General features: G+C 46.3%; 1 protein-coding gene across 3 annotated transcripts in view; it reads left to right on the top strand.

The window, feature by feature from the left end:
- Window positions 1–15261, top strand: part of TRPM4 (transient receptor potential cation channel subfamily M member 4) — a 197893-nt gene that overhangs the window by 55330 nt on the left and 127302 nt on the right. For all 3 annotated transcript variants that reach the window (XM_089671601.1, XM_089671600.1, XM_089671602.1), the window contains exon 2: window positions 2005–2072. In XM_089671601.1, the coding sequence (XP_089527727.1) occupies window positions 2005–2072 (68 nt within the window). The remainder of the gene's footprint in view (window positions 1–2004; window positions 2073–15261) is intronic.

The raw sequence follows: 15261 nt of genomic DNA, 5'->3' as shown, positions 1-15261 counted from the left end.
ATGCAAAGTCATGTCCCACTGGCTTCAGTGCAAAAACACATCCTATTTAAGGTTTTTTTTTTTTTTTTTAATTTTATACATATTTCATTTTATTTTCTGTCCGATTTTTTTCGTGTTACTGTCAATAAAAGTTATTTTACGCTACGGGATTGTATTTTTTAAATTCATATTCATTTAAATTCATAATAATAATTAAAGTCAAATAAAATACAATTATATAGAAAATATATATATATATAATTTTTTTTTTCTTTTTTTTAAAAACTGTCCATTTCAGGATCTTCATTTCAGTGCACCACTATAACATTTTGTTGTCTCAAATTTACTGTTATGTCATTTTTGCGATCAGTATTTATTGGATGAATGAAATTACCAGATGGATGATATAGAAAAGATATCGTGTTTTACTTTTTCTGATATAATGCACATGTTGTGAAATATGAATATATAGCAAAAATATATTTCTTTAATACTGGTTAAGATATATTTATTTATTTCAAAGTGATCAAACAAAAATTAGACAACACATCTGGTACTATTATGCAAAACTCAATTGTATCTGACAAATACTGAATTAAATGGAATAATGATTCCAAAATCAAGAGAAATGTGAAGGCTGCCATTGTTGACCTCCTTTGATTAATAGATACTGACTCACTGTCTTTAGTGCTTTCTCTTACCTCCAATTTTTGCTGTGCACTCTAAAGTTGGGGAGTGCCTTCATTCAGATGAATATTAGATGTGGCTTAAAGGGGTGCAATTAAATAGTCTACGCCTACCCACTTTAAACATTGCACACATATGGTGCAGTCCTTGTACCTACAGAATACTTGTTAAATACTGCCAGATTCCCACAGACGCGCCCGAATGTCAGGACCAAGGATCATTTTCAAATAACAAAACTTTCATTACATTTGCTTTTTTTGCAAACAAAATATAGACAATCTAAGTTTACTCTAAATGATGTAATTAAAATAGGTGTGGGAATGCTTAGCAAGTTTATATTAGCGAATTTGGCATCAGTAGCCAAATAGCTAAATACTTTCATTGATCAGGATGGATTGTTTTCTCCCCACTGCAGCAAATTGTATCAGGTTTTGCCTTCCTCTGGATAAACTGTATATGGTAGTGTATATGGAGGTTTTCTATTTGTGTGTGTGAGGTGTGGTGTTTTTTTTTTTTTGGTTGAACTGGATGGACTAGTGTCGTGTTTTTGGTTTTTTTTTTTTTTTCAACCAGATTAACTATGTAACTGAAATTATACCCCTCCCCCCTTACATTTGTATCCGTGACCGTAATCTCACCATCTTTAAATTGTGTCACACATCCTCTCCACTTAAATTGGTGTCAGTGGCAGAGATCTTCCCTTTAAATTTGTATCATTGGCTGCTTTCTGCAATGAATTGGTGCCAGATCTATGCAAAAGCTGTCGGAAAGAAGATCACTCCACCCATCAGCATCTGCACAGATTTTGTGCTGGATTCTGGAATGAGTGTTACAGCACTCGGCACCAGGGCATGATCTGTGGGATGCTGAGATTAGCATTATATTTCAGAACAGTCCCACAGAATCTGGAATGCTGTGTCATGGGGTTGCAAAGTATAAATCAAGATAAAATATGCAAATCAGAAAAGTCAGACTGCACATAGGATGTAGGCAAAGCAGTAGCAGATTATTTCAGTGCCATAGGTCTATGAAATACTAACCATTTAAAACCTACCTGAGAAATAAAAATAAACATTCCTTTTATTGTAATCATCACTTAGGGATATTCTTAAGTAAAAGACAAATGCTAAAAATTATTTTTAGTACTTTTCCAAACACAAAAAAACAGTGCAGACCACATGGCCAGTGCTGATGATAAATGTCCCATCTCTAAAGATGAATACAGTAAAGGAAAGTTATTTTTGATTAGATATCCATTTTAGCTTTTTCATACACAAGTGATAAGCATTTTACTGGTTTCTTCCTCTTCTTAATTGTACTGTTTTTGTGTCTCTGCAGAGCTGGATCCCCAAGTTATTTAAAAAGAAAACATGTACCACATACATAGAAGACAACCGGCCCAACAGGTGTGTTGCTTTTTACGCTTTTAAATTGCTAAATGCTTTATTTGTGATTCTTTAGCTTAAGGCTGCCAACTTAAATGTTTAAAACAGAACTATGCTAGGTGTTCAGTGTATTTTATATTCCCTATGTAATAGCAGTAAAAAAAAACACTGTTCATAGGGTTTCCATGATTTTAAAAGATATACATAATTAAAGTATAGTGCAGCGCTAAGTAATAGCAATGAATGTGAGAAGTATAAATGAATGATAAATGAATAATAAATGAGTAATAAATGTCCCATAAGATATCTAGAAGCACAAATGAACCTTTCATGAAATATATAAGATGATCCACTTGTAGCAGTATACCAAGGCAAGTTGTGACAGTAACAAATAGCACTCACTGGACGCGCATAAATATTGCGCATGTAATCAATATCCACCCGGATCACTTAGGAAGGCGGAGTACGTGAGCTTCCATCTAAAGGTAGGTTATCTTGTCTTGGTAAGATTAAACTGCTAGGTCCAGAGGTCCCCTTAAGGTTGGACAGGTGCACAGCCTGGGTACAGAGCTCCCTCCCTCTGGTGGTAGTGGATTGTAGTCAGATGTCCTGGAAATCAATTCGCTCCAATGGGAGCCAAAAAGGTGCCCATAGTGTAGTATTTAAAAAGACTTTATTCAAAGGGTGCATATAAAAAAACCAGGGTAGTATACACTCTACATATAACTGTAATAGTGAAGAGTAGTACTGACCCCTTAGTAAAGATGGCTGCCGGGCCTCCTTGTGGATCCGGGCGGCTGTGACGTCACGCTCTGTTGACTCCTCCTTTAGGCCTTTCGTGCAGATGGGAGGCCTCCCCTCTGATGATGTGCTCAATCCCATACAAAACCATCAGGAAGACGATGCTCTGAAAAGGAGGGGCAAGTGATAACAAAAAATAAAAAAACTGTTAGGGATGAGCTGATAAAAGGTACAGAAGTACAGTTTTTAGGTTCAGGTGGGATAGTCTTTCCTGAAGAGATGAGTTTTCAGGAATCACCTAAAGGTGGACACAGTAGGAGATTGCTGAAAACATTGGGAAAGGGAGTTCCAGATGATGGGAGAGGTTCTGGAAAAGTCTTGGAGGTGAGTGTATAGTAAAAAGCGACTAGGGAGCTAGAGAGCAGGAGGTCCTGGGAAGAGTGGGTGGACAGTTTTGGTGATATTTTAAGGTGTGGTTGGTGACATTACTGGAGGCAGAGTTATCAATGTTATTAGGATTAAGTTATAAACAAGTACAAATTTGAACAATCACATTATCAAGGAGCATAGGGGAAGATAGTTTCTGCACACCTGTGGGACATCATTTCTGGAGCAGACTATGGAAGACCTCAGTATCTTGGTTCTTAAAGGGAATTTCAAAATTATTCAAGAAAGGAAAACCCTTGAATTAAGAATGATAATGGCCTAAATCTAGACCTGGGTTTTTTGAAGAACTATCAACAGTTTTACAGCCCCCTCTGTGACTGTCCAATCCCCCCTTCCCCCAGTCTCTTTCTCTGTCTTATCTCACTAACTATGCCAGTTCATATACCACTGCTGTGTTTTTGTTTGCTTTTTTTTGTTTTTTTCCCACTCAGAGATTCTTTTTTTAACATTCTGCTAAAACTTTGTGTATTAGGCTCCATGCACAGTGGGCGTTTTGATAATGCTGGTAATGTTAGCTGTGTAAAGTCACGTTAAAAATGTGAGTTTTTCAGCTTTTTTTTTAGCGTTTCGCATTAGTGTTTAGTGGCGTTTTCCCACGTTTGTGTTTTTCGGTGGGTTTTTTTTGGTAAAAAAAATTCCAAAAACGCTAGTTTGCGGAGTTTTGCCATGTTTTTCAGCGTTAGAGCATTTTTACAGCTAAAAAAACTCCTCCAGAAACCCACTAATCCTGGGGGTTTTTTTCCAGCCAAAAAACGTTGATTACAGTCTGTGTGCATGGACACACAGGATAACATGCTGGGGGGTTTACTGGCTGTAGAAAAAAATGTCAAAAGCCAAAAACTGCAGCTGTAAAAATGTCAAGTGTGCATGAGGACTTAGTACTGGTCGGACTTTGAAGAAAGGGATACACCCCAAAAGCTTGTCGTGAAAATACAAAAAAGGTATCACAGACGGTATTCTATTGTTCCTTACCCTACAGAAAACTGAGCCTGTCATGAAAGGGTGTTAGAGTATTGTACTGTGTTAGCCATCGATTATTGCAGAAGGTTTAGAGTTTAAGTGATACCCTTTACTGGCTAACTTAAAATGATATTAAAGTTTGTATTTTTTTTTTTTTTAAATAACAAACATGTTATATTTACCTGCTCTGTGCAATGGTTTTCCAAAGAGCATTCCTGATCCTTCTCTTCTGGGCTCCCCTGCCAGCGCTCTCTCCTCCTCTTCAGTGTCTGCCCCATAGCAAACACTTGCTATGGGGGCAGACTTGCAGGCTCGACATCATAGACACAGTGTGGCTTGGCCCTACACCCAGCTCTGTGCTCGGGCACAGTGATTGATTGAGATCGGGCGCAGGTAAGTATTGTTGGTTATGTGTTATAGAAGACACTGGTAGTGATAGCAGAATTCAGACTTTACTTGTGTGGCTTAAGTTACAAACATACAGAGCACATTTCACAGCAGACAGATTACTTCCTGAAGAGATGATAGAGAGAGGAGAGGAACAAACAAGTTTTCAGATATACACAACTAGTAACCTTTAGTGTACAGTGCCATCTACTGGTCAAGTGATATTAACACAGAATACTGTATATAGTACATTATAGTACATGCTGTTGCATTCCCAACACCCCTTCTCAACGGCATGTGCATAATTATATGACATTTAGTCTCTTTTGTAGAAAACTATGACGTTCCCTTGTTTTTGGATAATCTGGTTCCATTGGTGTTTTTGCTTCCTTTGCATCTTGCATGTGAAACTGTTCTAACATTTCTGTAATATTCTGACTTTGGTTAAGAAGATAGCTTCCATCCTCTTCCCGCTCTATTTGAATTCCTAGGTAGTGAGTAATGTTCCCCAACTCTTTAATTTCAAAATTTTGTTTCAGTTTGTGAACTATTTGGTCATAGTCCCCTTCTTGTTCAAAACACGTCAAGATGTCATCGACGTATATTAGAATGTATGTACATTTGTTCTCTTGATTCTTTGAATACAGACATGGATCTGCTTTACTTTTTGAGAACCCTTCTTTTCTGAGTATTTCGTTCACTTTTTCATTCCATGCTCTCGCTGCTTGCTTGAGCCCATAGATGCTCTTTTGCAGTTTGCAAACAAGGTTCTTTTCTTTCTCAAATCCTGGTGGCTGTTCCATGTACAGATCCTCCTTGATGTCTCCATACAAAAAGGCAGTTTTGACATCTAGATGCTTTACTTGCATTCCCTTTCCGGCAGCAATACTAAGGAGTGTTCTTATAGTAGAATGTTTCACAACTGGAGCAAATGTCTCATCGTAATCTTCTCCAAATTTCTGGGAGTATCCCTTGGCAACTAATCTTGTTTTGTATCTATAGATGTTTCCTTCTGTATCATATTTCACTTTAAAAGTCCATTTGCTTCCGATGGTTTTGCGACCAGGAGGGAGTTCTGTTAGTGACCAAGTTTTATTTTCTTGAAGTGATTTTATTTCTTCTTCAGCTGCTTTTCTCCACTGATCGGCTTCCCTTCTCGGCAAAGTTTCTATGTCTTCCCAGGATGTAGGCTCCTGTGTTTGATGTGTTTTAGCAGCGTATGATAACCTGCGGGGTGGTATCCCTTTTGTCATTCGAGAGGATCTTCTGATTTCTTGTTGTTCAGTGGGTTCTATTGGCTCGTTGATTGTAAGTTCCACTTCTTCTTTTGGCTCTTGTCCTGCTTCGCATAAATCAGTGTCTCTTGCCGATTCAGTGTGTAAATCCTCTCCACATTTTTCAAGAATTGTATTATCTGGTGCTTCACTTTCATCAAAATAAACACTGCGGCTTACTGTGACCTTGTTGGTCTTTGGACAAAGGATTCTATATCCCTTACTCTGCTCACTGTAGCCAACCAGAATGCCTTCTATGGCTTTGTTCTCCAACTTGGAGCGTTTCTGACTTGGAATGTGGGCATATGCTTTACAGCCAAATACTCTGATGTGTCCTACGTTAGGTTTTGATCCATTCCACATTTCATATGGTGTACTCTCAATAGATTTTGATGGGAGCCTGTTTTGTAGGTATGTTGCAGTCATTATTGCTTCTCCCCAGTATTTGTTAGGTAAGGCAGCGTCCGTAATCATACATCTTGTCATTTCTACAAGAGTGCGATTCTTTCTTTCAGCTACACCATTTTGCTCAGGAGTGTATGGTACAGTTGTTTGGTGTATAATACCTTGTTTCTTTAGGTATGATTCCATCTCTTTATTCATATATTCCCCTCCATTGTCAGTGCGTATTATTCCAGGTTTCCTTTGAAACTTGTTGCTTGTCATAGCTACAAAATCTTGAAGTTTTTCTAATGTCTCACTTTTGTGCTTCATTAGATACGTTATTGTGTACCTGGAATAATCGTCGATGAAAGTCAGTAAATATCTGTTCCCGCCAGGTGTGATGGTTTTCATTGGTCCGCACACATCACTGTGTATTAGTTCCATGGGTTTAATGGTTTTACTCTGACTGGTCTGTGGAAGAGAGGTTCGGGTGGCCTTTGCTTTGATGCAACACGTGCACTTGCTGAGTGTGTGGCAAGGCAATATTTTCATGTCTTCTGATAGACCTCTCTTTGCAAAGTCCTTTATAGCTTCTGGGTTTCGATGCCCCAGTCTTCTATGCCACAGGTGGATGCACTTGTCATGTGGGTTATGAGTTGCCGCATTAGCCTTCTCACTTTCAGTGATGAGTTTGTACAGATGTTCATTTAATCTTCCTCTTGCTAGAATTTGCTTTCCATTTTGAATTGTGCATTCATTACCTCTGAACTGGACAGTGAGTCCATTGCTTGCAAGGGTTTTAACTGATAGGAGGCTTCCTTCTAGGCTTGGAACATATAGAACATTCTTTACAAGGATTCTCTGCTTGCCCCCTGATGGCGTTTTGCAGTTCAGAAATCCCTGACCATTACCTTCTGCTGTAATACTTTTCCCATTTGCTAGGAAGACTTTATCTTTTACACTAAAATCAATTTCTGTGAAGAATGTCTCGTCGCTTGTCATGTGACTTGTTGCCCCTGAATCAATGTACCATCCGTGTGGGGTACTATTCTGAGTCACTTTAAAAGTACCACTCCATGATGCACTTTCATTTTCTTTCATGACTGCTTTAGCTCTTTCTCTTGTGGGTAGCTCCCGCTTTCGCTGCTCAGCTTTCCAGATTGAACAGTTCTTTTTCAGGTGACCGGCCTTTTTGCAGTGAAAACATACCCTGGTTTCTTTGCTTTGTCTTATGCCTTCATGCACCTTCAGAGCTGCCTCTGGTCTCTCGTTCTCTTCACTATGCAAATTTTCCTTTCTTCTGCTGTATTCATCAATTAATTTTCCCTTAACATATTCTAGTGTCCGTTCAGTTTCCGGTCTAGTTTCTAGAGCATTTATAAGGGCACTGTATGATTCTGGAAGGCTGCACAGAAGTATTGACAGAACATGGTTGCTTTTTAATTCTTCACCTATTGCACCCAGCTGGTCCACAATTTCTAGCATAGCATTTACATGTTCACCCATTTCCTGCCCTTTTTCCAGCCTCATCTTATACAGTTTGCGTAGCAGATATAGTTTACTGGTTAGGTTTGCACGTTCATGCAGTCTTTGTAGTGCAGTCCACATACCTTTAGCTGTGCTTTCTTTCCTTATATGAATGAGTTGATCGTCCTCCACTAACAGGCTTATGACTGCTTTTGCTTGCCTGTTTTTTCTGTCCCATTCTTCCGGGTTGTCATTGGGTCTGTGAGTATCTAGTACCTGCCACAAGTCATCTTTGGATAACAGCATTTCAAGCTTAAACTTCCATAGCTGGTAGTTGGTGTTGTTGAGCTTTGCTATTGTAAACTTCATATCTGAAGCACTTGCCATCTTTCAGTGAATTGGTAGGATTGTAAATGCAGCACTTACTTGCTTGTAGTTTTCCTTTTTTTTCAGTGTCTGGAGCTGGGCCCATAACCTGTTGGTTATGTGTTATAGAAGACACTGGTAGTGATTAGAGATGAGCGAAGAAATGAAAAATTCGATTCGACTGATTCGGCGAATTCGTGGACAATATTCGATTCGAGTCGAATAAATTCGCTGTGAATTTAACTTAAAAAAGGGTGTTTCTAGGCTTCAGAGAGACTTAATATTAGTGCAGAACACTGTACCTTTAATTTAAATGCCCTTGGAGTCTGCTGGGGAAGAGAAATAATACTGTCAGTCAGTATGACATGCAGATGAGTGCCGTCGATCTTAGAATCACCGCACACTTCACTCATTTGGGCAGTCACGGGGCCAAAACCAGAGTGTGGAGCCACAGTGTGGCGGTGGAGGCAGCAGCAATGGGAGGCCATACAGCACCCTATGACAAAAATGGAAACCACCAGCAGTGTGAGGAGACCTGAAAGTGGCACATGGCAGAGTGTGGCGATAGAGACAGCAGCAATGGGAGGCCGTACAGGGACCCATGACACACTCTGGACCTGGCAGCAGCATGAGGAGGCGGTACAGGGGCCCATGACAGATTACGGGCCTGGCAGCAGCATGAGGAGTCGGTACAGGGGCCCATGGCAGATTACGGGCCTGGCAGCAGCAATGGGAGGCCGTACAGGGACCCATGACACACTCTGGACCTGGCAGCAGCATGGGGAGGCGGTACAGGGGCCCATGACAGATTACGGGCCTGGCAGCAGCATGAGGAGTCGGTACGGGGGCCCATGACACACTCTGGACCTGGCAGCAGCATGAGGAGGCGGTACAGGGGCGCATGACAGATTACGAGCCTGGCAGCAGCAACTTGGACAGGAGGACGTTCAGCTTCTGCACCGTCGGGTGCGTGCTCGCAAACTGTTGTCTCTTGGAAACGGATTCCAAGAAAGACTGCTGACGGAATCCGTGAAGAGGAGTAGCAGGAGAAGGAGCATCTGAACGAGCGGAATATGCCAACAAGCGACAACAGGGGCCCATGACAGATTACGGGCCTGGCAGCAGCATGAGGAGTCGGTACGGGGGCCCATGGCAGATTACGGGCCTGGCAGCAGCTATGGGAGGCCCGTAATCTGCCAGCACCCTATGACAAAAAATGGAACCCACCAGCAGTGTGAGGAGACCTGAAAGTGGCACATGGCAGAGTGTGGCGATGGAGACAGCAGCAATGGGAGGCCGTACAGGGACCCATGAGAGACTCTGGACCTGGCAGCAGCATGAGGAGGCGGTATAGGGGCCCATGGCAGATTAGGGGCCTGGCAGCAGCTATGGGAGGCCCGTAATCTGCCAGCACCCTATGACAAAAAATGGAACACACCAGCAGTGTGAGGAGACCTGAAAGTGGCACATGGCAGAGTGTGGCGATGGAGGCAGCAGCAATGGGAGGCCGTACAGGGACCCATGAGAGACTCTGGACTTGGCAGCAGCATGAGGAGGCGGTATAGGGGCCCATGGCAGATTAGGGGCCTGGCAGCAGCTATGGGAGGCCCGTAATCTGCCAGCACCCTATGACAAAAAATGGAACACACCAGCAGTGTGAGGAGACCTGAAAGTGGCACATGTTTGGGGCATGATTCATGGCGGATTTAGTCAGTTGTGTCAGGAACTGGTGGTTTGAAATCCAGACTAATCCACGCCTGATTCATTTTCACAAACGTGAGTCTCTCCACACTTTGGGTGGACAGTCGTGTCCTCCGCGGAGTTGCAATACCTCCTGCCGCACTAAACACGCGCTCCGATGCCACGCTACTGGCCGGGCATGACAGCCTTTCAAGGGCAAATTCAGCTAGTTGGGGCCAAAGGTCAAGTTTCGTTGCCCAGTAGTCAAGGGGATTGTCTACCTCGGTTGGCAGGGTGCTGTCCAAGTAGGCCTAAGCCTGTTGTTTGAGGTCCTGCTCCAGGTCCACCTGATGCTGCTGCTGCTGCTGCGGCTGGTTAGTAGTTTCCTCACTGCGCTGGTGAAGAAAGCTACTCATCATCGACTGCAGACTGAGGCAGCCGCTGCTGGTGGAGCTGCCACTGCTCCTACCACCCCACCCCTCCCCTGCTGCCATGGCAGCGGAACACGAGCGCACAGGGCCCACAGTGTCTGAGGATGGACGTTGGCGCAGACAGGCAGAGACCAGCTGACTACATAGGTGTTTTTTATAGTACGTTATTTTGGCCTCCCTCTCAGCAGGTGTGAAAAAGGCCACCATTTTTGAACGGTAGCGAGGGTCCAACAAGGTGGACAGCCAAAAGTCATCCCTCTGTCTGATGGTTATTATTCGGCTGTCGCTACGCAAGCAACCGAGCATGCTATGGGCCATTTGTGCCAAGGAATGCGAGGGACTCCCTGCCTCCATCTCCACAGCATACTGCCACGGTGCGTCTAGGTCCTCTGTCTCCTCTTCCTCCTCCTCTACCAGATGCTCCTGCTCCTCCACTCCTGTCCGCTGAGTGGAAAAACCACCCATTTCACTCAATAATTCCTGAGCACCAATGTCCTCCTCTACCTCCTCCTCTTCTTCCAGTCCTGCCCCCACAGGGGCCATGTGGCGTTGAGATCTGTGCGCCACGTCTACCGCACCCTGACCAGCCATTGTTAACAGCATTTGTTCCAGGACGTGCAACAGAGGAATGACGTCGTTCATCCCATAGTCCTGCCGACTCACGAATAGCGTGGCCTCCTCAAAGGGCCTGAGCAAGCGCAGGTGTCACGCATGAGCTGCCAATGGCTGACATCTAAGTTACACAGGGAGTACCTTTATCTGCTTTTAACATCAGGAAATCTGTGATGGCCTTTTGCTGTTCGTAAAGGCGGTCTAACATATGTAGGGTTGAATTCCACCTTGTTGCAACGTCACAGCATGAGGAGGCGGTATATAGGGGCCCATGGCAGATTAGGGGCCTGGCAGCAGCTATAGGAGGCCCGTAATCTGCCAGCACCCTATGTCAAAAAATTCAACACACCAGCAGTGTGAGGAGACCTGAAAGTGGCACATGGCAGAGTGTGGCGATGGAGACAGCAGCAATGGGAGGCCGTACAGGGACCCATGACAGACTCTGGACTTGGCAGCAGCATGAGGAGGCGGTATATAGGGGCCCATGGCAGATTAGGGGCCTGGCAGCAGCTATGGGAGGCCCGTAATCTGCCAGCACCCTATGTCAAAAAATTCTACACACCAGCAGTGTGTGAGGAGACCTGAAAGTGGCACATGGCAGAGTGTGGCGATGGAGACAGCAGCAATGGGAGGCCGTACAGGGACCCATGACAGACTCTGGACTTGGCAGCAGCATGAGGAGGCGGTATATAGGGGCCCATGGCAGATTAGGGGCCTGGCAGCAGCTATGGGAGGCCCGTAATCTGCCAGCACCCTATGTCAAAAAATTCAACACACCAGCAGTGTGTGAGGAGACCTGAAAGTGGCACATGGCAGAGTGTGGCGATGGAGACAGCAGCAATGGGAGGCCGTACAGGGACCCATGAGAGACTCTGGACCTGGCAGCAGCATGAGGAGGCGGTATATAGGGGCCTATGGCAGATTAGGGGCCTGGCAGCAGCTATAGGAGGCCCGTAATCTGCCAGCACCCTATGTCAAAAAATTCAACACACCAGCAGTGTGAGGAGACCTGAAAGTGGCACATGGCAGAGTGTGGCGATGGAGACAGCAGCAATGGGAGGCCGTACAGGCACCCATGAGAGACTCTGGACCTGGCAGCAGCATGAGGAGGCGGTATATAGGGGCCTATGGCAGATTAGGGGCCTGGCAGCAGCTATGTGAGGCCCGTAATCTGCCTGCACCCTATGTCAAAAAATTTAACACACCAGCAGTGTGAAGAGACCTGAAAGTGGCACATGGCAGCAGAGTGTGGCGATGGAGACAGCAGCAATGGGAGGCCGTACAGGGACCCATGAGAGACTCTAGACTTGGCAGCAGCATGAGGAGGCGGTATATAGGGGCCCATGGCAGATTAGGGGCCTGGCAGCAGCTATGTGAGGCCCGTAATCTGCCTGCACCCTATGTCAAAAAATTTAACACACCAGCAGTGTGAAGAGACCTGAAAGTGGCACATGGCAGCAGAGTGTGGCGATGGAGACAGCAGCAATGGGAGGCCGTACAGGGACCCATGACAGACTCTAGACTTGGCAGCAGCATGAGGAGGCGGTATATAGGGGCCCATGGCAGATTAGGGGCCTGGCAGCAGCTATGTGAGGCCCGTAATCTGCCTGCACCCTATGTCAAAAAATTTAACACACCAGCAGTGTGAAGAGACCTGAAAGTGGCACATGGCAGCAGAGTGTGGCGATGGAGACAGCAGCAATGGGAGGCCGTACAGGGACCCATGACAGACTCTAGACTTGGCAGCAGCATGAGGAGGCGGTATATAGGGGCCCATGGCAGATTAGGGGCCTGGCAGCAGCTATGTGAGGCCCGTAATCTGCCTGCACCCTATGTCAAAAAATTAAACACACCAGCAGTGTGAAGAGACCTGAAAGTGGCACATGGCAGCAGAGTGTGGCGATGGAGACAGCAGCAATGGGAGGCCGTACAGGGACCATGACAGACTCTGGACTTGGCAGCAGCATGAGGAGGCGGTATATAGGGGCCCATGGCAGATTAGGGGCCTGGCAGCAGCTATGTGAGGCCCGTAATCTGCCTGCACCCTATGTCAAAAAATTTAACACACCAGCAGTGTGAAGAGACCTGAAAGTGGCACATGGCAGAGTGTGGCGATGGAGACAGCAGCAATGGGAGGCCGTACAGGGACCCATGAGAGACTCTAGACTTGGCAGCAGCATGAGGAGGCGGTATATAGGGGCCCATGGCAGATTAGGGGCCTGGCAGCAGCTATGTGAGGCCCGTAATCTGCCTGCACCCTATGTCAAAAAATTAAACACACCAGCAGTGTGAAGAGACCTGAAAGTGGCACATGGCAGAGTGTGGCGATGGAGACAGCAGCAATGGGAGGCCGTACAGGGACCATGACAGACTCTGGACTTGGCAGCAGCATGAGGAGGCGGTATATAGGGGCCCATGGCAGATTAGGGGCCTGGCAGCAGCTATGTGAGGCCCGTAATCTGCCTGCACCCTATGTCAAAAAATTTAACACACCAGCAGTGTGAAGAGACCTGAAAGTGGCACATGGCAGAGTGTGGCGATGGAGACAGCAGCAATGGGAGGCCGTACAGGGACCCATGAGAGACTCTAGACTTGGCAGCAGCATGAGGAGGCGGTATATAGGGGCCCATGGCAGATTAGGGGCCTGGCAGCAGCTATGTGAGGCCCGTAATCTGCCTGCACCCTATGTCAAAAAATTAAACACACCAGCAGTGTGAAGAGACCTGAAAGTGGCACATGGCAGCAGAGTGTGGCGATGGAGACAGCAGCAATGGGAGGCCGTACAGGGACCATGACAGACTCTGGACTTGGCAGCAGCATGAGGAGGCGGTATATAGGGGCCCATGGCAGATTAGGGGCCTGGCAGCAGCTATGTGAGGCCCGTAATCTGCCTGCACCCTATGTCAAAAAATTTAACACACCAGCAGTGTGAAGAGACCTGAAAGTGGCACATGGCAGAGTGTGGCGATGGAGACAGCAGCAATGGGAGGCCGTACAGGGACCCATGACAGACTCTGGACTTGGCAGCAGCATGAGGAGGCGGTATATAGGGGCCCATGGCAGATTAGGGGCCTGGCAGCAGCTATGTGAGGCCCGTAATCTGCCTGCACCCTATGTCAAAAAATTTAACACACCAGCAGTGTGAAGAGACCTGAAAGTGGCACATGGCAGCAGAGTGTGGCGATGGAGACAGCAGCAATGGGAGGCCGTACAGGGACCATGACAGACTCTGGACTTGGCAGCAGCATGAGGAGGCGGTATATAGGGGCCCATGGCAGATTAGGGGCCTGGCAGCAGCTATGTGAGGCCCGTAATCTGCCTGCACCCTATGTCAAAAAATTTAACACACCAGCAGTGTGAAGAGACCTGAAAGTGGCACATGGCAGCAGAGTGTGGCGATGGAGACAGCAGCAATGGGAGGCCGTACAGGGACCATGACAGACTCTGGACTTGGCAGCAGCATGAGGAGGCGGTATATAGGGGCCCATGGCAGATTAGGGGCCTGGCAGCAGCTATGTGAGGCCCGTAATCTGCCTGCACCCTATGTCAAAAAATTAAACACACCAGCAGTGTGAAGAGACCTGAAAGTGGCACATGGCAGAGTGTGGCGATGGAGACAGCAGCAATGGGAGGCCGTACAGGGACCATGACAGACTCTGGACTTGGCAGCAGCATGAGGAGGCGGTATATAGGGGCCCATGGCAGATTAGGGGCCTGGCAGCAGCTATGTGAGGCCCGTAATCTGCCTGCACCCTATGTCAAAAAATTTAACACACCAGCAGTGTGAAGAGACCTGAAAGTGGCACATGGCAGCAGAGTGTGGCGATGGAGACAGCAGCAATGGGAGGCCGTACAGGGACCATGACAGACTCTGGACTTGGCAGCAGCATGAGGAGGCGGTATATAGGGGCCCATGGCAGATTAGGGGCCTGGCAGCAGCTATGTGAGGCCCGTAATCTGCCTGCACCCTATGTCAAAAAATTTAACACACCAGCAGTGTGAAGAGACCTGAAAGTGGCACATGGCAGCAGAGTGTGGCGATGGAGACAGCAGCAATGGGAGGCCGTACAGGGACCATGACAGACTCTGGACTTGGCAGCAGCATGAGGAGGCGGTATATAGGGGCCCATGGCAGATTAGGGGCCTGGCAGCAGCTATGTGAGGCCCGTAATCTGCCTGCACCCTATGTCAAAAAATTTAACACACCAGCAGTGTGAAGAGACCTGAAAGTGGCACATGGCAGCAGAGTGTGGCGATGGAGACAGCAGCAATGGGAGGCCGTACAGGGACCATGACAGACTCTGGACTTGGCAGCAGCATGAGGAGGCGGTATATAGGGGCCCATGGCAGATTAGGGGCCTGGCAGCAGCTATGTGAGGCCCGTAATCTGCCTGCACCCTATGTCAAAAAATTTAACACACCAGCAGTGTGAAGAGACCTGAAAGTGGCACATGGCAGAGT

This window comes from Staurois parvus, unplaced genomic scaffold (genome assembly GCF_062004578.1).
Source record: "Staurois parvus isolate SC_StPar_1 unplaced genomic scaffold, SC_StPar_1.0 ptg000108l, whole genome shotgun sequence".
Lineage (NCBI taxonomy): Eukaryota > Metazoa > Chordata > Amphibia > Anura > Ranidae > Staurois > Staurois parvus.
Note: the sequence above shows the minus strand (reverse complement) of the source record. Positions and strands in the feature narration are given on the sequence as shown.